The following is a 27832-nucleotide window of genomic DNA, read 5'->3' as shown; positions in this document are numbered from 1 at the left end:
ACTATAGCATGTCGTCCAAAATATGAAAAAAAGTCATGCTATAGCATGTCGTGCAAAATGTGAAAAAAAGTCATACTATAGCATGTCGTCCAAAATATGAAAAAAAAGTCATACTATATAGCATGTCGTCCAAAATATGACAAAAAAGTCATACTATAGCATGTCGTCCAAAATATGAAAAAAAGTCATACTATAGCATGTCGTCCAAAATATGAAAGAAAAGTAATACTATAGCATGTCGTCCAAAATATATATAAAAAAGTCATACTATAGCATGTCATCCAAAACATATATAAAAAAAGTCATACTATAGCATGTCGTGCAAAATATGAAAAAAAAGTCATACTATAGCATGTCGTCCAAAATATGGAAAAAAGTCATACTATGGCATGTCGTCTAAAATATGAAAAAAAAGTCATACTATAGCATGTCGTCCAAAATATGAAAAAAAGTCATACTATAGCATGTCGTCCAAAATATGAAAAAAAGTCATGCTATAGCATGTCGTGCAAAATGTGAAAAAAAGTCATACTATAGCATGTCGTCCAAAATATATATAAAAAAAGTCATACTATAGCATGTTGTCCAAAATATATATAAAAAAGTCATACTATAGCATGTCGTGCAAAATGTGAAAAAAAGTCATACTATAGCATGTCGTGCAAAATATGAAAAAAAAGTCATACTATAGCATGACGTCCAAAATATGAAAAAAAGTCATACTATAGCATGTCGTCCAAAATATATATAAAAAAAGTCATACTATAGCATGTCGTCCAAAATATGAAAAAAAGTCATACTATAGCATGTCATCCAAAACATATATAAAAAAAGTCATACTATAGCATGTCGTCCAAAATATGGAAAAAAGTCATACTATGGCATGTCGTCTAAAATATGAAAAAAAAAATCATACTATAGCATGTCGTCCAAAATATATATAAAAAAGTCATACTATAGCATGTCGTCCAAAATATGAAAAAAAAAATTCATACTATAGCATGTCTTGCAAAATATGAAAAAAAAGTCATACTATAGCATGTTGTTCAAAATATACATAAAAAAGTCATACTATAGCATGTCGTCCAAAATATGAAAAAAAAGTCATACTATAGCATGTCGTCCAAAATATGAAAAAAAGTCATGCTATAGCATGTCGTGCAAAATGTGAAAAAAAGTCATACTATAGCATGTCGTCCAAAATATGAAAAAAAAGTCATACTATATAGCATGTCGTCCAAAATATGACAAAAAAGTCATACTATAGCATGTCGTCCAAAATATGAAAAAAAGTCATACTATAGCATGTCGTCCAAAATATATATAAAAAAAGTCATACTATAGCATGTTGTCCAAAATATATATAAAAAAGTCATACTATAGCATGTCGTGCAAAATGTGAAAAAAAGTCATACTATAGCATGTCGTGCAAAATATGAAAAAAAAGTCATACTATAGCATGACGTCCAAAATATGAAAAAAAGTCATACTATAGCATGTCGTCCAAAATATATATAAAAAAAGTCATACTATAGCATGTCGTCCAAAATATGAAAAAAAGTCATAGTATAGCATGTCATCCAAAACATATATAAAAAAAGTCATACTATAGCATGTCGTCCAAAATATGGAAAAAAGTCATACTATGGCATGTCGTCTAAAATATGAAAAAAAAAATCATACTATAGCATGTCGTCCAAAATATATATAAAAAAGTCATACTATAGCATGTCGTCCAAAATATGAAAAAAAAGTCATACTATATAGCATGTCGTCCAAAATATGACAAAAAAGTCATACTATAGCATGTCGTCCAAAATATGAAAAAAAGTCATACTATAGCATGTCGTCCAAAATATGAAAGAAAAGTAATACTATAGCATGTCGTCCAAAATATATATAAAAAAGTCATACTATAGCATGTCGTCCAAAATATGAAAAAAAAGTCATACTATAGCATGTCGTGCAAAATATGACAAAAAAGTCATACTATAGCATGTCGTCCAAAATATATAAATAAAAAAGTCATACTATAGCATGTCTTGCAAAATATGAAAAAAAAGTCATACTATAGCATGTCGTCCAAAATATATATAAAAAAGTCATGCTATAGCATGTCGTCCAAAATATGGAAAAAAGTCATACTATGGGTTGTCGTCTAAAATATGAAAAAAAAATCATACTATAGCATGTCGTCCAAAATATATACAAAAAAAGGCATACTATAGCATGTCGTGCAAAATATGAAAAAAAAGTCATACTATAGCATGTCGTCCAAAATATATACAAAAAAAGTCATACTATAGCATGTCGTCCAAAATATGAAAAAAAAGTCATACTATAGCATGTCGTGCAAAATATGAAAAAAAAGTCATACTATAGCATGTCGTGCAAAATATGAAAAAAAAGTCATACTATAGCATGTCGTCCAAAATATATACAAAAAAAGGCATACTATAGCATGTCGTGCAAAATATGAAATATGAAAAAAAAGTCATACTATAGCATGTCGTCCAAAATATATACAAAAAAAGTCATACTACAGCATGTCGTCCAAAATATGAAAAAAAAGTCATACTATAGCATGTCGTGCAAAATATGAAAAAAAAGTCATACTATAGCATGTCGTGCAAAATATGAAAAAAAAGTCATACTATAGCATGTCGTCCAAAATATGGAAAAAAGTCATACTATAGCATGTCGTCCAAAATATGAAAAAAAGTCATGCTATAGCATGTCGTGCAAAATGTGAAAAAAAGTCATACTATAGCATGTCGTCCAAAATATATATAAAAAAAGTCATACTATAGCATGTTGTCCAAAATATATATAAAAAAGTCATACTATAGCATGTCGTGCAAAATGTGAAAAAAAGTCATACTATAGCATGTCGTGCAAAATATGAAAAAAAAGTCATACTATAGCATGACGTCCAAAATATGAAAAAAAGTCATACTATAGCATGTCGTCCAAAATATATATAAAAAAAGTCATACTATAGCATGTCGTCCAAAATATGAAAAAAAGTCATACTATAGCATGTCATCCAAAACATATATAAAAAAAGTCATACTATAGCATGTCGTCCAAAATATGGAAAAAAGTCATACTATGGCATGTCGTCTAAAATATGAAAAAAAAAATCATACTATAGCATGTCGTCCAAAATATATATAAAAAAGTCATACTATAGCATGTCGTCCAAAATATGAAAAAAAAAATTCATACTATAGCATGTCTTGCAAAATATGAAAAAAAAGTCATACTATAGCATGTTGTTCAAAATATACATAAAAAAGTCATACTATAGCATGTCGTCCAAAATATGAAAAAAAGTCATACTATAGCATGTCGTCCAAAATATGAAAAAAAGTCATGCTATAGCATGTCGTGCAAAATGTGAAAAAAAGTCATACTATAGCATGTCGTCCAAAATATGAAAAAAAAGTCATACTATATAGCATGTCGTCCAAAATATGACAAAAAAGTCATACTATAGCATGTCGTCCAAAATATGAAAAAAAGTCATACTATAGCATGTCGTCCAAAATATGAAAGAAAAGTAATACTATAGCATGTCGTCCAAAATATATATAAAAAAGTCATACTATAGCATGTCGTCCAAAATATGAAAAAAAAGTCATACTATAGCATGTCGTGCAAAATATGACAAAAAAGTCATACTATAGCATGTCGTCCAAAATATATAAATAAAAAAGTCATACTATAGCATGTCTTGCAAAATATGAAAAAAAAGTCATACTATAGCATGTCGTCCAAAATATATATAAAAAAGTCATGCTATAGCATGTCGTCCAAAATATGGAAAAAAGTCATACTATGGGTTGTCGTCTAAAATATGAAAAAAAAATCATACTATAGCATGTCGTCCAAAATATATACAAAAAAAGGCATACTATAGCATGTCGTGCAAAATATGAAAAAAAAGTCATACTATAGCATGTCGTCCAAAATATAGAAAAAAGTCATACTATGGCATGTCGTCTAAAATATGAAAAAAAAGTCATACTATAGCATGTCGTCCAAAATATGAAAAAAAGTCATACTATAGCATGTCGTCCAAAATATGAAAAAAAGTCATGCTATAGCATGTCGTGCAAAATGTGAAAAAAAGTCATACTATAGCATGTCGTCCAAAATATATATAAAAAAAAGTCATACTATAGCATGTTGTCCAAAATATATATAAAAAAGTCATACTATAGCATGTCGTGCAAAATGTGAAAAAAAGTCATACTATAGCATGTCGTGCAAAATATGAAAAAAAAGTCATACTATAGCATGACGTCCAAAATATGAAAAAAAGTCATACTATAGCATGTCGTCCAAAATATATATAAAAAAAGTCATACTATAGCATGTCGTCCAAAATATGAAAAAAAGTCATACTATAGCATGTCATCCAAAACATATATAAAAAAAGTCATACTATAGCATGTCGTCCAAAATATGGAAAAAAGTCATACTATGGCATGTCGTCTAAAATATGAAAAAAAAAAATCATACTATAGCATGTCGTCCAAAATATATATAAAAAAGTCATACTATAGCATGTCGTCCAAAATATGAAAAAAAAAATTCATACTATAGCATGTCTTGCAAAATATGAAAAAAAAGTCATACTATAGCATGTTGTTCAAAATATACATAAAAAAGTCATACTATAGCATGTCGTCCAAAATATGAAAAAAAAGTCATACTATAGCATGTCGTCCAAAATATGAAAAAAAGTCATGCTATAGCATGTCGTGCAAAATGTGAAAAAAAGTCATACTATAGCATGTCGTCCAAAATATGAAAAAAAAGTCATACTATATAGCATGTCGTCCAAAATATGACAAAAAAGTCATACTATAGCATGTCGTCCAAAATATGAAAAAAAGTCATACTATAGCATGTCGTCCAAAATATGAAAGAAAAGTAATACTATAGCATGTCGTCCAAAATATATATAAAAAAGTCATACTATAGCATGTCGTCCAAAATATGAAAAAAAAGTCATACTATAGCATGTCGTGCAAAATATGACAAAAAAGTCATACGACAGCATGTCGTCCAAAATATGAAAAAGTCATACTATAGCATGTCGTCCAAAATATATAAATAAAAAAGTCATACTATAGCATGTCTTGCAAAATATGAAAAAAAAGTCATACTATAGCATGTCGTCCAAAATATATATAAAAAAGTCATGCTATAGCATGTCGTCCAAAATATGAAAGAAAAGTAATACTATAGCATGTCGTCCAAAATATATATAAAAAAGTCATACTATAGCATGTCGTCCAAAATATGAAAAAAAAGTCATACTATAGCATGTCGTGCAAAATATGAAAAAAAAGTCATACTATAGCATGTCGTGCAAAATATGAAAAAAAAGTCATAATATAGCATGTCGTCCAAAATATGAAAAAAAAGTCATACTATAGCATGTCGTCTAAAATATGAAAAAAAAGTCATACTATAGCATGTCGTCCAAAATATGAAAAAAAAGTCATACTATAGCATGTCGTCTAAAATATGAAAAAAAAGTCATACTATAGCATGTCGTCCAAAATATATTAAAAAAAAGTCATACTATAGCATGTCGTGCAAAATATGAAAAAAAGTCATACTATAGCATGTCGTCCAAAATATGAAAAAAAAGTCATACTATAGCATGTCGTCCAAAATATATACAAAAAAAGGCATACTATAGCATGTCGTGCAAAATATGAAAAAAAAGTCATACTATAGCATGTCGTGCAAAATATGAAAAAAAAGTCATACTATAGCATGTCGTCCAAAATATGAAAAAAAAGTCATACTATAGCATGTCGTCCAAAATATAGAAAAAAGTCATACTATGGCATGTCGTCTAAAATATGAAAAAAAAGTCATACTATAGCATGTCGTCCAAAATATGAAAAAAAGTCATACTATAGCATGTCGTCCAAAATATGAAAAAAAGTCATGCTATAGCATGTCGTGCAAAATGTGAAAAAAAGTCATACTATAGCATGTCGTCCAAAATATATATAAAAAAAAGTCATACTATAGCATGTTGTCCAAAATATATATAAAAAAGTCATACTATAGCATGTCGTGCAAAATGTGAAAAAAAGTCATACTATAGCATGTCGTGCAAAATATGAAAAAAAAGTCATACTATAGCATGACGTCCAAAATATGAAAAAAAGTCATACTATAGCATGTCGTCCAAAATATATATAAAAAAAGTCATACTATAGCATGTCGTCCAAAATATGAAAAAAAGTCATACTATAGCATGTCATCCAAAACATATATAAAAAAAGTCATACTATAGCATGTCGTCCAAAATATGGAAAAAAGTCATACTATGGCATGTCGTCTAAAATATGAAAAAAAAAATCATACTATAGCATGTCGTCCAAAATATATATAAAAAAGTCATACTATAGCATGTCGTCCAAAATATGAAAAAAAAAATTCATACTATAGCATGTCTTGCAAAATATGAAAAAAAAGTCATACTATAGCATGTTGTTCAAAATATACATAAAAAAGTCATACTATAGCATGTCGTCCAAAATATGAAAAAAAAGTCATACTATAGCATGTCGTCCAAAATATGAAAAAAAGTCATGCTATAGCATGTCGTGCAAAATGTGAAAAAAAGTCATACTATAGCATGTCGTCCAAAATATGAAAAAAAAGTCATACTATATAGCATGTCGTCCAAAATATGACAAAAAAGTCATACTATAGCATGTCGTCCAAAATATGAAAAAAAGTCATACTATAGCATGTCGTCCAAAATATGAAAGAAAAGTAATACTATAGCATGTCGTCCAAAATATATATAAAAAAGTCATACTATAGCATGTCGTCCAAAATATGAAAAAAAAGTCATACTATAGCATGTCGTGCAAAATATGACAAAAAAGTCATACGACAGCATGTCGTCCAAAATATGAAAAAGTCATACTATAGCATGTCGTCCAAAATATATAAATAAAAAAGTCATACTATAGCATGTCTTGCAAAATATGAAAAAAAAGTCATACTATAGCATGTCGTCCAAAATATATATAAAAAAGTCATGCTATAGCATGTCGTCCAAAATATGAAAGAAAAGTAATACTATAGCATGTCGTCCAAAATATATATAAAAAAGTCATACTATAGCATGTCGTCCAAAATATGAAAAAAAAGTCATACTATAGCATGTCGTGCAAAATATGAAAAAAAAGTCATACTATAGCATGTCGTGCAAAATATGAAAAAAAAGTCATAATATAGCATGTCGTCCAAAATATGAAAAAAAAGTCATACTATAGCATGTCGTCTAAAATATGAAAAAAAAGTCATACTATAGCATGTCGTCCAAAATATGAAAAAAAAGTCATACTATAGCATGTCGTCTAAAATATGAAAAAAAAGTCATACTATAGCATGTCGTCCAAAATATATTAAAAAAAAGTCATACTATAGCATGTCGTGCAAAATATGAAAAAAAGTCATACTATAGCATGTCGTCCAAAATATGAAAAAAAAGTCATACTATAGCATGTCGTCCAAAATATATACAAAAAAAGGCATACTATAGCATGTCGTGCAAAATATGAAAAAAAAGTCATACTATAGCATGTCGTCCAAAATATATACAAAAAAAGTCATACTATAGCATGTCGTCCAAAATATGAAAAAAAAGTCATACTATAGCATGTCGTGCAAAATATGAAAAAAAAGTCATACTATAGCATGTCGTCCAAAATATGAAAAAAAAGTCATACTATAGCATGTCGTCCAAAATATGGAAAAAAGTCATACTATGGCATGTCGTCTAAAATATGAAAAAAAGTCATACTATAGCATGTCGTCCAAAATATGAAAAAAAAGTCATACTATAGCATGTCGTGCAAAATATGAAAAAAAAGTCATACTATAGCATGTCGTGCAAAATATGAAAAAAAAGGCATACTATAGCATGTCGTCCAAAATATGAAAAAAAGTCATGCTATAGCATGTCGTGCAAAATGTGAAAAAAAGTCATACTATAGCATGTCGTCCAAAATATGAAAAAAAAGTCATACTATATAGCATGTCGTCCAAAATATGACAAAAAAGTCATACTATAGCATGTCGTCCAAAATATGAAAAAAAGTCATACTATAGCATGTCGTCCAAAATATGAAAAAAAAGTCATACTATAGCATGTCGTCCAAAATATGAAAGAAAAGTAATACTATAGCATGTCGTCCAAAATATATATAAAAAAGTCATACTATAGCATGTCGTCCAAAATATGAAAAAAAAGTCATACTATAGCATGTCGTGCAAAATATGACAAAAAAGTCATACGACAGCATGTCGTCCAAAATATGAAAAAGTCATACTATAGCATGTCGTCCAAAATATATAAATAAAAAAGTCATACTATAGCATGTCTTGCAAAATATGAAAAAAAAGTCATACTATAGCATGTCGTCCAAAATATATATAAAAAAGTCATGCTATAGCATGTCGTCCAAAATATGGAAAAAAGTCATACTATGGGTTGTCGTCTAAAATATGAAAAAAAAAATCATACTATAGCATGTCGTCCAAAATATATACAAAAAAAGGCATACTATAGCATGTCGTGCAAAATATGAAAAAAAAGTCATACTATAGCATGTCGTCCAAAATATATACAAAAAAAGTCATACTATAGCATGTCGTCCAAAATATGAAAAAAAAGTCATACTATAGCATGTCGTGCAAAATATGAAAAAAAAAGTCATACTATAGCATGTCGTGCAAAATATGAAAAAAAAGTCATACTATAGCATGTCGTCCAAAATATGAAAAAAAAGTCATACTATAGCATGTCGTCCAAAATATGGAAAAAAGTCATACTATGGCATGTCGTCTAAAATATGAAAAAAAAGTCATACTATAGCATGTCGTCCAAAATATGAAAAAAAAGTCATACTATAGCATGTCGTCCAAAATATGAAAAAAAGTCATGCTATAGCATGTCGTGCAAAATGTGAAAAAAAGTCATACTATAGCATGTCGTCCAAAATATATATAAAAAAAAGTCATACTATAGCATGTTGTCCAAAATATATATAAAAAAGTCATACTATAGCATGTCGTGCAAAATGTGAAAAAAAGTCATACTATAGCATGTCGTGCAAAATATGAAAAAAAAGTCATACTATAGCATGACGTCCAAAATATGAAAAAAAGTCATACTATAGCATGTCGTCCAAAATATATATAAAAAAAGTCATACTATAGCATGTCGTCCAAAATATGAAAAAAAGTCATACTATAGCATGTCATCCAAAACATATATAAAAAAAGTCATACTATAGCATGTCGTCCAAAATATGGAAAAAAGTCATACTATGGCATGTCGTCTAAAATATGAAAAAAAAAATCATACTATAGCATGTCGTCCAAAATATATATAAAAAAGTCATACTATAGCATGTCGTCCAAAATATGAAAAAAAAAATTCATACTATAGCATGTCTTGCAAAATATGAAAAAAAAGTCATACTATAGCATGTTGTTCAAAATATACATAAAAAAGTCATACTATAGCATGTCGTCCAAAATATGAAAAAAAAGTCATACTATAGCATGTCGTCCAAAATATGAAAAAAAGTCATGCTATAGCATGTCGTGCAAAATGTGAAAAAAAGTCATACTATAGCATGTCGTCCAAAATATGAAAAAAAAGTCATACTATATAGCATGTCGTCCAAAATATGACAAAAAAGTCATACTATAGCATGTCGTCCAAAATATGAAAAAAAGTCATACTATAGCATGTCGTCCAAAATATGAAAGAAAAGTAATACTATAGCATGTCGTCCAAAATATATATAAAAAAGTCATACTATAGCATGTCGTCCAAAATATGAAAAAAAAGTCATACTATAGCATGTCGTGCAAAATATGACAAAAAAGTCATACGACAGCATGTCGTCCAAAATATGAAAAAGTCATACTATAGCATGTCGTCCAAAATATATAAATAAAAAAGTCATACTATAGCATGTCTTGCAAAATATGAAAAAAAAGTCATACTATAGCATGTCGTCCAAAATATATATAAAAAAGTCATGCTATAGCATGTCGTCCAAAATATGAAAGAAAAGTAATACTATAGCATGTCGTCCAAAATATATATAAAAAAGTCATACTATAGCATGTCGTCCAAAATATGACAAAAAAGTCATACTATAGCATGTCGTGCAAAATATGACAAAAAAGTCATACGACAGCATGTCGTCCAAAATATGAAAAAAAAGTCATACTATAGCATGTCGTCCAAAATATGAAAAAAAAGTCATACTATAGCATGTCGTGCAAAATATGAAAAAAAAGTCATACTATAGCATGTCGTGCAAAATATGAAAAAAAAGTCATACTATAGCATGTCGTCCAAAATATGAAAAAAAAGTCATACTATAGCATGTCGTCCAAAATATGAAAAAAAAGTCATACTATAGCATGTCGTCCAAAATATGGAAAAAAGTCATACTATGGCATGTCGTCTAAAATATGAAAAAAAAGTCATACTATAGCATGTCGTCCAAAATATATTAAAAAAAAGTCATACTATAGCATGTCGTGCAAAATATGAAAAAAAGTCATACTATAGCATGTCGTCCAAAATATGAAAAAAAAGTCATACTATAGCATGTCGTGCAAAATATGAAAAAAAAGTCATACTATAGCATGTCGTCCAAAATATATACAAAAAAAGGCATACTATATCATGTCGTGCAAAATATGAAAAAAAAGTCATACTATAGCATGTCGTCCAAAATATATACAAAAAAAGGCATACTATATCATGTCATGCAAAATATGAAAAAAAGTCATGCTATAGCATGTCGTGCAAAATGTGAAAAAAAGTCATACTATAGCATGTCGTCCAAAATATGAAAAAAAAGTCATACTATATAGCATGTCGTCCAAAATATGACAAAAAAGTCATACTATAGCATGTCGTCCAAAATATGAAAAAAAGTCATACTATAGCATGTCGTCCAAAATATGAAAAAAAGTCATACTATAGCATGTCGTCCAAAATATGAAAAAAAGTCATACTATAGCATGTCGTCCAAAATATGAAAGAAAAGTAATACTATAGCATGTCGTCCAAAATATATATAAAAAAGTCATACTATAGCATGTCGTCCAAAATATGAAAAAAAAGTCATACTATAGCATGTCGTGCAAAATATGACAAAAAAGTCATACGACAGCATGTCGTCCAAAATATGAAAAAGTCATACTATAGCATGTCGTCCAAAATATGGAAAAAAGTCATACTATGGGTTGTCGTCTAAAATATGAAAAAAAAATCATACTATAGCATGTCGTCCAAAATATATACAAAAAAAGGCATACTATAGCATGTCGTGCAAAATATGAAAAAAAAGTCATACTATAGCATGTCGTCCAAAATATATACAAAAAAAGTCATACTATAGCATGTCGTCCAAAATATGAAAAAAAAGTCATACTATAGCATGTCGTGCAAAATATGAAAAAAAAGTCATACTATAGCATGTCGTGCAAAATATGAAAAAAAAGTCATACTATAGCATGACGTCCAAAATATGAAAAAAAGTCATACTATAGCATGTCGTCCAAAATATATATAAAAAAAGTCATACTATAGCATGTCGTCCAAAATATGAAAAAAAGTCATACTATAGCATGTCATCCAAAACATATATAAAAAAAGTCATACCATAGCATGTCGTCCAAAATATGGAAAAAAGTCATACTATGGCATGTCGTCTAAAATATGAAAAAAAAAATCATACTATAGCATGTCGTCCAAAATATATATAAAAAAGTCATACTATAGCATGTCGTCCAAAATATGAAAAAAAAAATTCATACTATAGCATGTCTTGCAAAATATGAAAAAAAAGTCATACTATAGCATGTTGTTCAAAATATACATAAAAAAGTCATACTATAGCATGTCGTCCAAAATATGAAAAAAAAGTCATACTATAGCATGTCGTCCAAAATATGAAAAAAAGTCATGCTATAGCATGTCGTGCAAAATGTGAAAAAAAGTCATACTATAGCATGTCGTCCAAAATATGAAAAAAAAGTCATACTATATAGCATGTCGTCCAAAATATGACAAAAAAGTCATACTATAGCATGTCGTCCAAAATATGAAAAAAAGTCATACTATAGCATGTCGTCCAAAATATGAAAGAAAAGTAATACTATAGCATGTCGTCCAAAATATATATAAAAAAGTCATACTATAGCATGTCGTCCAAAATATGAAAAAAAAGTCATACTATAGCATGTCGTGCAAAATATGACAAAAAAGTCATACGACAGCATGTCGTCCAAAATATGAAAAAGTCATACTATAGCATGTCGTCCAAAATATATAAATAAAAAAGTCATACTATAGCATGTCTTGCAAAATATGAAAAAAAAGTCATACTATAGCATGTCGTCCAAAATATATATAAAAAAGTCATGCTATAGCATGTCGTCCAAAATATGAAAGAAAAGTAATACTATAGCATGTCGTCCAAAATATATATAAAAAAGTCATACTATAGCATGTCGTCCAAAATATGACAAAAAAGTCATACTATAGCATGTCTTGCAAAATATGAAAAAAAAGTCATACTATAGCATGTCGTCCAAAATATATATAAAAAAGTCATGCTATAGCATGTCGTCCAAAATATGAAAGAAAAGTAATACTATAGCATGTCGTCCAAAATATATATAAAAAAGTCATACTATAGCATGTCGTCCAAAATATGAAAAAAAAGTCATACTATAGCATGTCGTCCAAAATATGAAAAAAAAGTCATACTATAGCATGTCGTGCAAAATATGAAAAAAAAGTCATACTATAGCATGTCGTGCAAAATATGAAAAAAAAGTCATACTATGGCATGTCGTCTAAAATATATTAAAAAAAAGTCATACTATAGCATGTCGTGCAAAATATGAAAAAAAGTCATACTATAGCATGTCGTCCAAAATATATACAAAAAAAGTCATACTATAGCATGTCGTGCAAAATATGAAAAAAAAGTCATACTATAGCATGTCGTCCAAAATATATACAAAAAAAGGCATACTATATCATGTCGTGCAAAATATGAAAAAAAAGTCATACTATAGCATGTCGTCCAAAATATATACAAAAAAAGTCATACTATAGCATGTCGTCCAAAATATGAAAAATAAGTCATACTATAGCATGTCGTCCAAAATATATACAAAAAAAGGCATACTATAGCATGTCGTGCAAAATATGAAAAAAAAGTCATACTATAGCATGTCGTCCAAAATATATACAAAAAAAGTCATACTACAGCATGTCGTCCAAAATATGAAAAAAAAGTCATACTATAGCATGTCGTGCAAAATATGAAAAAAAAGTCATACTATAGCATGTCGTCCAAAATATGAAAAAAAAGTCATACTATAGCATGTCGTCCAAAATATGGAAAAAAGTCATACTATGGTATGTCGTCTAAAATATGAAAAAAAAGTCATACTATAGCATGTCGTCCAAAATATGACAAAAAAGTCATACTATAGCATGTCGTGCAAAATATGACAAAAAAGTCATACGACAGCATGTCGTCCAAAATATGAAAAAAAAGTCATACTATAGCATGTCGTCCAAAATATATATAAAAAAAGTCATACTATAGCATGTCTTGCAAAATATGAAAAAAAAGTCATACTATAGCATGTCGTCCAAAATATATATAAAAAAAGTCATACTATAGCATGTCGTCCAAAACATATATAAAAAAAGTCATACTATAGCATGTCGTCCAAAATATATATATAAAAAAGTCATACTATAGCATGTCTTGCAAAATATGAAAAAAAAGTCATACTATAGCATGTCGTCCAAAATATATATAAAAAAGTCATGCTATAGCATGTCGTCCAAAATATGAAAGAAAAGTAATACTATAGCATGTCGTCCAAAATATATATAAAAAAGTCATACTATAGCATGTCGTCCAAAATATGACAAAAAAGTCATACTATAGCATGTCGTCCAAAATATATATAAAAAAAGTCATACTATAGCATGTCTTGCAAAATATGAAAAAAAAGTCATACTATAGCATGTCGTCCAAAATATATTAAAAAAAAGTCATACTATAGCATGTCGTGCAAAATATGAAAAAAAGTCATACTATAGCATGTCGTCCAAAATATGAAAAAAAAGTCATACTATAGCATGTCGTCCAAAATATATACAAAAAAAGTCATACTATAGCATGTCGTCCAAAATATATACAAAAAAAGGCATACTATAGCATGTCGTGCAAAATATGAAAAAAAGTCATACGATAGCATGTCGTCCAAAATATGGAAAAAAGTCATACTATGGCATGTCGTCTAAAATATGAAAAAAAAGTCATACTATAGCATGTCGTCCAAAATATGAAAAAAAGTCATACTATAGCATGTCATCCAAAATATGAAAAAAAGTCATACTATAGCATGTCGTCCAAAATATGAAAAAAAAGTCATACTATAGCATGTCGTGCAAAATATGAAAAAAAAGTCATACTATAGCATGTCGTCCAAAATATATACAAAAAAAGTCATACTATAGCATGTCGTCCAAAATATGAAAAAAAAGTCATACAATAGCATGTCGTGCAAAATATGAAAAAAAAGGCATACTATAGCATGTCGTGCAAAATATGAAAAAAAAGTCATACTATAGCATGTCGTCCAAAATATATACAAAAAAAGGCATACTATATCATGTCGTGCAAAATATGAAAAAAAAGTCATACTATAGCATGTCGTCCAAAATATATACAAAAAAAGTCATACTATAGCATGTCGTCCAAAATATGAAAAATAAGTCATACTATAGCATGTCGTCCAAAATATATACAAAAAAAGGCATACTATAGCATGTCGTGCAAAATATGAAAAAAAAGTCATACTATAGCATGTCGTCCAAAATATATACAAAAAAAGTCATACTACAGCATGTCGTCCAAAATATGAAAAAAAAGTCATACTATAGCATGTCGTGCAAAATATGAAAAAAAAGTCATACTATAGCATGTCGTCCAAAATATGAAAAAAAAGTCATACTATAGCATGTCGTCCAAAATATGGAAAAAAGTCATACTATGGTATGTCGTCTAAAATATGAAAAAAAAGTCATACTATAGCATGTCGTCCAAAATATGACAAAAAAGTCATACTATAGCATGTCGTGCAAAATATGACAAAAAAGTCATACGACAGCATGTCGTCCAAAATATGAAAAAAAAGTCATACTATAGCATGTCGTCCAAAATATATATAAAAAAAGTCATACTATAGCATGTCTTGCAAAATATGAAAAAAAAGTCATACTATAGCATGTCGTCCAAAATATATATAAAAAAAGTCATACTATAGCATGTCGTCCAAAACATATATAAAAAAAGTCATACTATAGCATGTCGTCCAAAATATATATATAAAAAAGTCATACTATAGCATGTCTTGCAAAATATGAAAAAAAAGTCATACTATAGCATGTCGTCCAAAATATATATAAAAAAGTCATGCTATAGCATGTCGTCCAAAATATGAAAGAAAAGTAATACTATAGCATGTCGTCCAAAATATATATAAAAAAGTCATACTATAGCATGTCGTCCAAAATATGACAAAAAAGTCATACTATAGCATGTCGTCCAAAATATATATAAAAAAAGTCATACTATAGCATGTCTTGCAAAATATGAAAAAAAAGTCATACTATAGCATGTCGTCCAAAATATATTAAAAAAAAGTCATACTATAGCATGTCGTGCAAAATGTGAAAAAAAGTCATACTATAGCATGTCGTCCAAAATATGAAAAAAAAGTCATACTATAGCATGTCGTCCAAAATATATACAAAAAAAGTCATACTATAGCATGTCGTCCAAAATATATACAAAAAAAGGCATACTATAGCATGTCGTGCAAAATATGAAAAAAAGTCATACGATAGCATGTCGTCCAAAATATGGAAAAAAGTCATACTATGGCATGTCGTCTAAAATATGAAAAAAAAGTCATACTATAGCATGTCGTCCAAAATATGAAAAAAAGTCATACTATAGCATGTCATCCAAAATATGAAAAAAAGTCATACTATAGCATGTCGTCCAAAATATGAAAAAAAAGTCATACTATAGCATGTCGTGCAAAATATGAAAAAAAAGTCATACTATAGCATGTCGTCCAAAATATATACAAAAAAAGTCATACTATAGCATGTCGTCCAAAATATGAAAAAAAAGTCATACAATAGCATGTCGTGCAAAATATGAAAAAAAAAGGCATACTATAGCATGTCGTGCAAAATATGAAAAAAAAGTCATACTATAGCATGTCGTCCAAAATATATACAAAAAAAGGCATACTATATCATGTCGTGCAAAATATGAAAAAAAAGTCATACTATAGCATGTCGTCCAAAATATATACAAAAAAAGTCATACTATAGCATGTCGTCCAAAATATGAAAAATAAGTCATACTATAGCATGTCGTCCAAAATATATACAAAAAAAGGCATACTATAGCATGTCGTGCAAAATATGAAAAAAAAGTCATACTATAGCATGTCGTCCAAAATATATACAAAAAAAGTCATACTACAGCATGTCGTCCAAAATATGAAAAAAAAGTCATACTATAGCATGTCGTGCAAAATATGAAAAAAAAGTCATACTATAGCATGTCGTCCAAAATATGAAAAAAAAGTCATACTATAGCATGTCGTCCAAAATATGGAAAAAAGTCATACTATGGTATGTCGTCTAAAATATGAAAAAAAAGTCATACTATAGCATGTCGTCCAAAATATGACAAAAAAGTCATACTATAGCATGTCGTGCAAAATATGACAAAAAAGTCATACGACAGCATGTCGTCCAAAATATGAAAAAAAAGTCATACTATAGCATGTCGTCCAAAATATATATAAAAAAAGTCATACTATAGCATGTCTTGCAAAATATGAAAAAAAAGTCATACTATAGCATGTCGTCCAAAATATATATAAAAAAAGTCATACTATAGCATGTCGTCCAAAACATATATAAAAAAAGTCATACTATAGCATGTCGTCCAAAATATATATATAAAAAAGTCATACTATAGCATGTCTTGCAAAATATGAAAGAAAAGTAATACTATAGCATGTCGTCCAAAACATATATAAAAAAAGTCATACTATAGCATGTCGTCCAAAATATATATATAAAAAAGTCATACTATAGCATGTCGTCCAAAATATGAAAGAAAAGTAATACTATAGCATGTCGTCCAAAATATATATAAAAAAGTCATACTATAGCATGTCGTCCAAAATATGACAAAAAAGTCATACTATAGCATGTCGTCCAAAATATATATAAAAAAAGTCATACTATAGCATGTCTTGCAAAATATGAAAAAAAAGTCATACTATAGCATGTCGTCCAAAATATATTAAAAAAAAGTCATACTATAGCATGTCGTGCAAAATATGAAAAAAAGTCATACTATAGCATGTCGTCCAAAATATGAAAAAAAAGTCATACTATAGCATGTCGTCCAAAATATATACAAAAAAAGTCATACTATAGCATGTCGTCCAAAATATATACAAAAAAAGGCATACTATAGCATGTCGTGCAAAATATGAAAAAAAGTCATACGATAGCATGTCGTCCAAAATATGGAAAAAAGTCATACTATGGCATGTCGTCTAAAATATGAAAAAAAAGTCATACTATAGCATGTCGTCCAAAATATGAAAAAAAGTCATACTATAGCATGTCATCCAAAATATGAAAAAAAGTCATACTATAGCATGTCGTCCAAAATATGAAAAAAAAGTCATACTATAGCATGTCGTGCAAAATATGAAAAAAAAGTCATACTATAGCATGTCGTCCAAAATATGAAAAAAAGTCATGCTATAGCATGACGTCCAAAATATGAAAAAAAGTCATACTATAGCATGTCGTCCAAAATATATATAAAAAAAGTCATACTATAGCATGTCGTCCAAAATATGAAAAAAAGTCATACTATAGCATGTCATCCAAAACATATATAAAAAAAGTCATACTATAGCATGTCGTCCAAAATATGAAAAAAAGTCATACTATAGCATGTCGTACAAAATATGAAAATAAGTCATACTATAGCATGTCGTCCAAAATATGAAAAAAGTCATACTATAGCATGTCGTACAAAATATGAAAATAAGTCATACTATAGCATGTCGTCCAAAATATGAAAAAAGTCATACTATAGCATGTCGTCCAAAATATGAAAAAAGTCATACTATAGCATGTCGTCCAAAATATGAAAAAAAAAGTCATAGTATAGCATGTCGTCCAAAATATGAAAAAAAGTCATACTATAGCATGTCGTCCAAAATATATATAAAAAAGTCATACTATAGCATGTCGTCCAAAATATGAAAAAAAGTCATACTATAGCATGTCGTCCAAAATATGAAAAAAAGTCATATTATAGCATGTCGTCCAAAATATGAAAAAAGTCATACTTTACACGTCGTAAGTCTTTTTGAAAAAAAGTCATGCTATAGCATGTCACTCAAATTTATGAAAAAAAGTAGTTCTATAGTATGTCGTCGAATGTGAAAAAAGTCATACAATAGCATTAGCAATAGCAAGAACAATAGGGCTTTCGCAACATTCAGTGCTGGGCCTTTAAAATACGCTGTTTGCAGGAAAAAAAAAACACTTTAGTGGGTACGGGTGCTGGTAATGACAGCAGCGGCAGAGCATTGGATGGTTTCAGGACATGCTGATTGGTTCAAATCGAGGTGCAGCACCAAGCTTGCTATCTACAAGATTTAAAATCAAATAGTTGAAAAGTCTTTTTACAATTGTGATAACGGTAGGGCCGCGAAAAATTTATATTTTCATTAACAAATAATCTGTTGATTACGTTCCTGATCAAGCAATTAGTTGTTTGGTCAGAAAATTTTTCAAAATGTTGTTCCTGTTTTTCCAAAAGCCAAAGGCACAGCCAAACATGTCTTGTTTCGTCCACAACCAAAAGATGTTTAGTTTATTCTGAAAGAGGACTAAAGAAACTAGAAAATATTCTCATTTAAGAAGTTTTAACCGGAGAATATTTGCATTTTTCCACAAAAAAAATGACTCGAAACATTGAATCGATTGCCAAAACATTTGTTGGCGACTAATCGTTGCAGCTCTGGACTACAGACCTTCTTGTGATCAGTGGCGGAGGACTCGGCAGTCAGCTCAGAAATATCTCCCAGGCCGGGCTCCACGTGTTTTCCGCCTTCTTTTTTAGGCATCGTCAGCATGTCCATCATGTCGACCTCCGCGATGTCCCCTGCCGGTGCCATGGCTGTGTCTGGGCTTCCCAATGACTCTGTGGCCTCCACTTTCTCACCCTCTATCACATCTCCGTGGATACCAAACTGAGTCGGGTCAGGCATGTTTCCGAGGATGTCCGTCACCTTGATGTTCTTGGCTCCCTCAACGAGCCCGCCGCCGAACATGGAGGACCAAATGAGGTGGAAGAAACCGAAGATGAGGCCGTAGATTCCCTTGAAGAAGCCAGTGAAGAGCATCCAGAAGAAGGAGAAGAAGCCGGTGATAATCTCCTTGAGGCTCAGCTTCTTTATTTTCTTGAACTGCTTGCGTACGTTTTTAACAGAGAAAATCTGGCGGACGTGCGCGATCTTCGTCTTGACTGAGCGACACGCAGTGGTGAAGGCAGAGGCCGACTCCAGCGCGTCCTCTTCCTCCCCTTCCAGCTCATCCAGGAGGCTGTGTCCCTCTTCCTCCTCCTCCTCTTCGGGCTGTTCGACCATATCCGAGTCGGAGATCTGTGAGGCCAGCTGCATCTCAAAGATGGTGTCCTCGCAGAAGTTCACAAACATCTCCATCTTCTCGCTCTCTCCGCCCTCGTTGACCACGGCAAAGATGAACTCGCGCTTGGACTCTTTGACCTGCGGCTTCTCCCACTGCTCGCGGCTCGACTCGCTGATCTCGAAGTAAATCCTCTCGATTCGCTTCGCGCTGCCCATGATTTCAATACGACCCAGGTAAGGCTCAAAGTAGCTGAGCACACTTTCTGCCAGATCCAAGAAGGTGGCGAGGCGCGAGTCGTAGGGCATGTGCTCAGACAGGTTGGTCAGCAGCACGGCCACGTTGAAGCCGATGTCTTTGGCCGGCTCGTGGAATCGCTCCACGAACTCCTTGTAGTTGAACATGTCGTTCTCATCGGCCTCCGCGCACGAGAGCAGGAACTCGATCTCCGACTGGTTGTACTGCTTCTGGTTCTCCATGGACTTCTGGAAGTCCTTCTTCGAAATAATGCCCTTACACTCGGGGTCATACTCCCTGAAGTTGTCCGAGGTGGTGAGATCCTTCAGCTTGAGGAACATGTCGAAGAACTTGAGGATCATCTCCACATTGCTGGAAGACTCCACCAGCGTGTCGACCATCTGCTTTCCAATGGTTCCATTCACCACATTACCTGACGGCGACAGTTCATTTGAATAAATTACAAACAACACCACAACAACAACACAGACGTTCACTAGAACAATCCCAGCAGATTTGTTATTACTTTTAAAGCTCTGAATAACGATTTTACCGTTCCTTTTGTCATTTCTCTGACACTGAATGACAGCTTCAGGCTCTTACCCTCAAGCAGAGACAGCAACATGACAACCATGTCCTTCTGTAAGTCCATCAGCTCCTTCAATAGCTCGATCTGACTGGCATCCTGCAAGGAGACCAGACACTGTTTAGAGGGAGTTTTCCCAAGAAAGAACACCAAGTTGTTTACACTTCAATCGTTCACCATTTTAAATCTTTGTTTTACTTCGTGGCATACATGAATGCCCCCCCCCCCCCGTGCAAATACATGCATATCTAGCTATTGTAATTAATACACTCGTCAGCAGCAGTTGCTACACTCGAATCAAAAAATGGAAAGACTTAAACTTAAAAAGATGAATAAATGAACTAGATATTTTTAAGGGATCTAAATTAATAAGATAGAACAATGTCTAAAGGAATTTCCTAATGCTTTGAGTAAATACGTTTTTTAAATGTGCACAAACACGCAGCTTCATGGGGATAGTCCGTTTTTTACATACAATTTACGGTAATTATAATTAACAAATGATTTCTCATATTTCCCACATACTATGGTGTAGCCACATTGGGTTACTTATTGATGTACTTCATGACATACCAAAATAAAGTCTGTCAGCTTGTTACAGTCTGTGAGAAAAAGTCAAGCAACACACGGTTTGTCGTACCTGGGATAGTTTCATTTGCATGTTTGCAAACACGTGCAAGAATCCCACCACTGCATCCCACAGTCTGCTGTGAGCTAAACTCTGCTGGTTGCCAATACACGGGCCCTGAAGAGGAGGGAGAGAGATGATGCAGGACAAAAAAAAAGAACACATCATCAAATATTTGATGAAAGGAATTGAGTCTTTACTTTGCAGATTCAACCGTGTTGACTGAAGGAGCAGCTTCTTACCTGAATGTACTCAGTGAGTGAGTTGAATATCTGCTTGGCTACAGATAAAGCTTTGGAGAAGTTGATTTTTCCCGTTTCATCGATGACGTCTTTGCCAGAGTAGTACCAGTAGAAGTCGCTGATGGATTCCTGAAGAGGAGAGTCACATTAGTGGACGGATCAAATCAAAAAATAAATGACAGCATAAGTGATGAGGATATGTGAGATGTCGGCAGTCTACCTGCAGACGGAGCAGATAGTCCACGGTGCTGATAATGATGTTGACTGTGGTTGTGTTTCCTGTTTGAGTTCTTAGGAAGTTCTGGAAATCTGACAGAAACAAATATTTTCTCATCCACATCCTCGTGTCCTCGCTGATCTCTCAGGAAACAGGTGTAGAAAATAAACGTTGTTTGTGTGCGCGGCCTCACCTCCGTTGTGCCCCTCGCAGAGAAGTTGCAAAAAGCGGAACAGATCTTTAGTAAACTCATCGTTCTGTAGTACCTTGGAGCCTTGAGAAAACAGATACTTCTGTGAATAAAGCTCAAACCCAACACGGCAGTCTTTATTTGCTCAATATAAGGAGGTATAACAATATGTGAAACTTCCCTTTAAAAGCAATTAATGAGGCAAGCAGGACATGTTTCTTGTTTAAAACATTTTTGAAGTCCAGGGCCTTTAGATTGCAGGTTATAAAACTGAATCCAAAGTGCTTTTTTTGTAAAAATGCTCTTATATTAAACAACACTAGGACATTTCCATAAGCTGGTGGAAGCTTAATAACTTTCACATGCAGGCCGCGATTGGGCCTGACGAATGTTTTTTATTTTCAGAAAGGCGCAGCGGACAGACGTGGTTTACGTGATTCATGGTTTAAATAAATCGACCGGATAATCCGGCCGACAAAATGAGCAGAATACATTTCTGAGAGCAGATAAAACCATGTGAAAGTTAGACACATGTATCATAGCCAGCTTTGTGAAATAAGCCCCGAGTTCAAAGCAAGACAAAGCTTTGCTTAGGCTGCAGACGAGTCCACAGACCTTCAGTCAAACCCTTGGTGGCACTGATAGCCTGATGGCGGCATATTTGAGCATCAGTAATAGGATTTGCATTAGTAAATGTTAACATGGAGGGAATGGGAAACAAATACCACACAAAAGGACAGGCAATGGATTCTGGAGATCCACTTTCTGTGTACTCCAACAGTCGGCATGCACTCTGTGTCCCTGCAGAAACCTGTGGGGCGGGAAGGGGCAGGGTACCAAAATAAAGCAGGAAGTGTGGACCACAGATATGAGAGGGGACATTCAGGGTGGAAGCATAGCCATATCAGGATCATCTAAATTTGCTATTTACCCCGCTGAGTGTGGACTGCCATCGATGAGTTTTTAAAATGACAGGAAGGAGACAAACGATACACGAAGACATAAGCAAAAAGAGAGGACATTGAGTTACAGTACGAGGAGATATGAATACATCAGCTACGAGTGAAGAAACAGAGACATGCAGTTAAAAAGAAAATAGTTTTAGACGGAGGGAAGGGGAGGGAGAAAAACCAAAGGCCTGGGCCGTATCTATGTTGCATCTAACAGGATGAGTACCAAATAAGAATTCAGTAAAGATGAAACGTTTTTAACAGTAACAGAGACACGAGTAGTAACGGTGACTTGTTAACACAGAGCTCAGTGGAGATGTTTAGCAGAGGACTGATGGAGAGACGGACAGAGTTTGATGTGTGAAGCATCGAGTGAGGAGTGTGTGGAAAAGTCGGAGGAAGATCAGAGGTCTTGTTTTAATGCTGGACCATGCCCTCTATGACTAAATATATTCTACGATTATACATGAAAAAGACTGACAGGAAATGGGATTTTACTTTTAAATGAATCCCACCTGTTAGAGCGTACACAGACCCATAACATATTTACAACTAACTCACGCTTTGTTTACTGCAAAAAAGACATTAAAGACACCACACTGACGACTTCAGTGACTTCAGCGCAAGCAGCAAACTGTTTATATAAATCAAAATTCACATTGATAGCAATGTAATCAGAATTCAGTGACATCAATGTAATTTTGATTCATTTCAGAAGGCCATACAGACACTATTACGAACTAGCATTTATTAACAGCTTTGAATGGACACTGACAGTTGTCATGGTTCAGCATTAGTTCAGTGAGGGGAAGAAGGACGGTGTCGTTTTGTTGTTTTGTAATCGAGAGTAATACCAGGTGCTTCAGGCATCGACTGAACTTCAAGAGAAAACTGTCAAAAATGTGGGTTTTAGAAGAGAAAAAGAATCGAATATAATGCAACGCATCTAATAAGACTTCACTTCACTTACTTGAACCTTCCTCTGTCACCATGCCAAGTCCTTCTGCTTTGTTCTGCCTCTCAAACGCATTCAAATCCAGGACACTAGGAGAAGAAAGTCATAGGTCAATTTTCAGCACCTGATGTTTTTAATTGTTTTTGCAGAACGTATAACATCACGTCGCCCACCTGCAGGACTGCATCAGTCCTGAGAGACTCTTGAAAAAGCCTGCATCTCTTTTTTCTTTCAAGTAACCAAGCATTTTCTGTGATAAGAGAAATGAAGATTTAAACATCTTGTTAAATCCACATCCTAAACTGGCTGTGTGGACACACAAAGTGAATATAAACGAATGCTGGATGACCTCACCTGCTGAACTTGCACATTTCCTCCATTTAAGATGGCGATACCCAGTTTGAGGGTGCAGGTCACCATGGGGCCCAAACGACCTGGAGGCAGAAAGGTAAGGTTAAAGTCGAGACCAATCAGTGAGGCGTTCATAAAACAGCAAGTCATTTCATGGAAAAGATGCGAGGATTCTGCCCGAAATACATGTGTGCATATGCATGTATCATGTAGGAAGTAGAAGTGACAGAATGTCTCATGTCAGATCTGATTAGTTTGGATTTTTTTTTTTAGATTTCTGCAATAAAATGTAATGGCAAAAACCTCTCTAATGAAACTTTTAGACCATCACAATCATCATTTAGTTACCTTAGAATGAGCTCTTAATATCTACATAGGAAGCAGATCCTCGTCCTCGGAGCCCGCCATGTTTCTACGGTAGCCCAAAATGGACAAACCAAACAGTGGATCTAATGAGGGCTTTTTGCGGGGGGTTTTTGTGAAAATTTAACGTCCACAATACATTCTCTTCTAGACTTAGGAGATGAAAGAGAGGTGAGGTCTCTCAATCTGCAACCACACCACTAGATGCCACTAAATCCTTTACACTGTTTCTTTAGTTCTATCAAAAGAAAAAAGAAAAACATTTGCAAAAAAAATTTAAAAAAAATCAACAAACAAATTATTAAACTTTCAAATGAAATAATTTGATTTTGCTCTAGCACATCCACAACCTCCTTATCCATGGATTATTTGGGTGGCTGGTATCCAGCACAATGTCAAAGGCTGTTGTTACTATTAATAAAAAGACCGCCTTTATCTGTCATTTTTAAGTGTCTGTAAAAGAAGTTGGAGGATAATTTCCTTTTACCAACCCTGACGATGTTGACAATTGCTGTGACAGAGCTTTGGATCCAACTAGCTGTGTAGTTAACTGGTCCCAAAACAAATCTAAACAAAAGATCAGGTCATTATTACCTTTACTGGCGCTGATCATCTGCAGCACCATCTCTGCTGCCCCACGAGCATGCAGCCTCGCCTGCTGATACAGAATCTTCTGCTTTTCCATCTCCTTTTCCTGAGGGGCAAAACACACACACACACACACACACACACACACACACACACACACACACACACACACACACACACACACACACACGTGTACAGTAATTGGCAAAAGGGACATTTTTAAGAGTCTGACAACCAATGTGTGAACCAGAGTACCTCAAATGTCTTCTCTTTCCCTTCTTCCTCTTCTTCCTCATCCTCTGCACAGCTCTGAGAACACAGGAGGTCACCAATCGAGTTTAATTTTATTTATTAAAGAAAGGAGAGTTTTACCTGACGTATTTATTGATTGGTAAAAGAACTAAAGCGAGCACTACCTTTGCCATCATGTCTGCATACGCAATATACAAAGGATCTTCTTCCAAGTAACTGAAAAATCAAGTCACAGTCCATTACTGTCCGTTTCATAATAACAGACACAGTACATCAAACATGACAGATTGTTGATGGAATTATTCCTTTATGTTAAATTTTAAAGGTAAAAGCTAGATGAAATAAACCACAATAATGAAATCAGTTTAAAATGTAGACTCTGCCGTGTTCAGTCACTTAAACGCCTCACCTTCTCTCTGTCAGAGCGTTGTGGCTGAAGTGGAGGATGAGTTGGTGGAGGGGGTCAGGCTGGATCTCAGCCACCTCCTCTTCCTCCTCCTCCACAATCTTCATGGGGGTTTTCTGCAGGGGGGTCCAGAGGAGTGAACGGTTAAGCTCTGCCCAAACCTTTACCAGCTCACTACTCATCCCATGACAGCTTTAACTCATCCACATTTTCTTCGTCTTCACACACCCACCGACGACCGCGCACATTCACGCGTTTGTGAAAAACACTGAGATGAGTCGTTCACCTAGCACTGGCATGCAGATGGGTTGTTGTGTCCTGGTGATCCGTGTGAGAGGAACGGGACGAGGAAGTTAAAGAGTGCATTATGAAAAGTGCTGGAACCAGTTTTCAAACACATGCATGTGACAGCGAACAGATGCAAGCAGTAAGCCATTTGGTGATGTGACTTCAAACATGAGGAATGATCCTGACAGTGAAGGAGCATCACAAAGAGGGAGGATGACAGCTACACAAACCTTCAAGAGTCTAAACTAATCTGACAGAATTGTAGAATTAAAATCACAATCCTATCAATAACAGTGGATGAGCTGATAATAAAGCTTCTGTATCTGAGGTTTTACTGAGTTTTTGGTGTTTGGATGAATTTGCTGCACATCTGCATACAAAGATCTGATATGAAATGTGATCGTCACATGACTACGCGAGCATGCCACCGACGTCACGGCCACAGAACGCACTGTAACGTCACCTTCACACTCACACTACAGACTTACAGAGTACAGCGAAAGGACAACTGATGGGTTGGATCCAGATCTGACAGCCAAACAGCTAGTGACAGTCTCCTACTAGGGAAAGGCCCTCCTTACCACTGCTGTCAGAAAGCCTGCTTTTCTAGAGCTGTGCGCGCCGGAGCTGGCCCTGTGTCTCCTGAGTTGGTCATGCAGCCTCTGACCCCTGACGGATCTCTGTTTGAAGGGTTTCGCGCGCCTAGAGCGGGGGCCCCTGGGTGCTTTGGGCGAGGTCCCCGCCCGGCTGCGCTCCCAAGGCTCAACGGGCGTGGAGCTAAAGAAGCATTCGGCAGACAGGACCGGCAGAGGGGTGCCAACGCAGGGCACGCGGGGCGAGGGCGAGGCGAGCCCAGTACTTACTGCCAGATCCTGAACTAGCTTCTCCTCAAAGGAGTACTCCTCTGCCTCTATCCAAAGTCTCTGATAGGCCGGGATGAAGAAGTTGATAGCACGATGCCTGGGGAGGGGGGGAGGTGAGGGGAGGTGGGGAGGAATGAAGGGGAGCAGGGAGGGAGGTACAGTGGCATTAGGGCGGGTTGTGGTGAGGTTTTTTTTTTTTTTTTTTTTTTTTTTTTTTGGAGGAGGAGACAGGAAGGAGAGATGTAAGGGGGGAGGAAGGGGTTACAGGAAGTGCATTTCAGGCAGGGTGGTGATTGGTCAATGTGGGATCCACTGGCTCTTCTGACTGGTCATATTTCAATCTCTAAAACAACTGCAGCTACTTTCATCAGGTTGGAAAATTCATTATAGGAACATGCACACTTTAGGGGGGGAGATATGCAGTTTTCCAACACATCAATGGGTCTATTCGACTTCCATTTGTCCTCTTTTAAATGATCAAATTCACTCTATACATTTTTCTTCACAAAGATGCACAGATGTGTTGTGAAAATGCACATCTGTCAGATGAAAAACAAATCTTTAAATCATCATAATAGGGGGAGGAAATATGACAAAAAAAACAGCTTTTTATATCTTACTGTGACCAAGCAAAAATGTTGTAAACCAGCTAATCAGCTTATCAAAGTCAAGACTGCGTTTAACAGATTTCTTTCTTTCTTCTTCTTTCCTTTTCTTCATTCCTTCCTTTAGGGTTCACCTGAAATGAAACAGAGGCCTGCAGCTTGCAGTGTGCTTCCACTTTCCAAATCAGTTTGGTTCAGTCAATTCTCAGGCTCATTCTAGCTGACC

The 27832-nt window shown here is 33.6% G+C and overlaps 1 protein-coding gene across 3 annotated transcripts in view; it reads right to left on the bottom strand.

Moving 5' to 3' along the window:
- Positions 1 to 27832, bottom strand: part of ryr3 (ryanodine receptor 3) — a 150446-nt gene that overhangs the window by 26998 nt on the left and 95616 nt on the right. For all 3 annotated transcript variants that reach the window (XM_069161764.1, XM_069161765.1, XM_069161766.1), the window contains 15 exons: positions 27002 to 27098; positions 25854 to 25966; positions 25609 to 25660; positions 25448 to 25501; positions 25199 to 25298; positions 24245 to 24324; positions 24064 to 24140; positions 23906 to 23979; positions 22917 to 22931; positions 21989 to 22069; positions 21799 to 21887; positions 21579 to 21707; positions 21349 to 21453; positions 20726 to 20807; positions 19273 to 20555 (listed from right to left, as the gene is read on the bottom strand). In XM_069161764.1, the coding sequence (XP_069017865.1) occupies positions 19273 to 20555; positions 20726 to 20807; positions 21349 to 21453; positions 21579 to 21707; positions 21799 to 21887; positions 21989 to 22069; positions 22917 to 22931; positions 23906 to 23979; positions 24064 to 24140; positions 24245 to 24324; positions 25199 to 25298; positions 25448 to 25501; positions 25609 to 25660; positions 25854 to 25966; positions 27002 to 27098 (2431 nt within the window). The remainder of the gene's footprint in view (positions 1 to 19272; positions 20556 to 20725; positions 20808 to 21348; positions 21454 to 21578; positions 21708 to 21798; positions 21888 to 21988; positions 22070 to 22916; positions 22932 to 23905; positions 23980 to 24063; positions 24141 to 24244; positions 24325 to 25198; positions 25299 to 25447; positions 25502 to 25608; positions 25661 to 25853; positions 25967 to 27001; positions 27099 to 27832) is intronic.

This window comes from Embiotoca jacksoni, unplaced genomic scaffold (genome assembly GCF_022577435.1).
Source record: "Embiotoca jacksoni isolate LCO1_2020_lvr unplaced genomic scaffold, fEmbJac1.0.p SCAF_29, whole genome shotgun sequence".
NCBI classification, from domain to species: domain Eukaryota; kingdom Metazoa; phylum Chordata; class Actinopteri; family Embiotocidae; genus Embiotoca; species Embiotoca jacksoni.
This window is presented reverse-complemented; position numbering and strand designations above follow the sequence as displayed.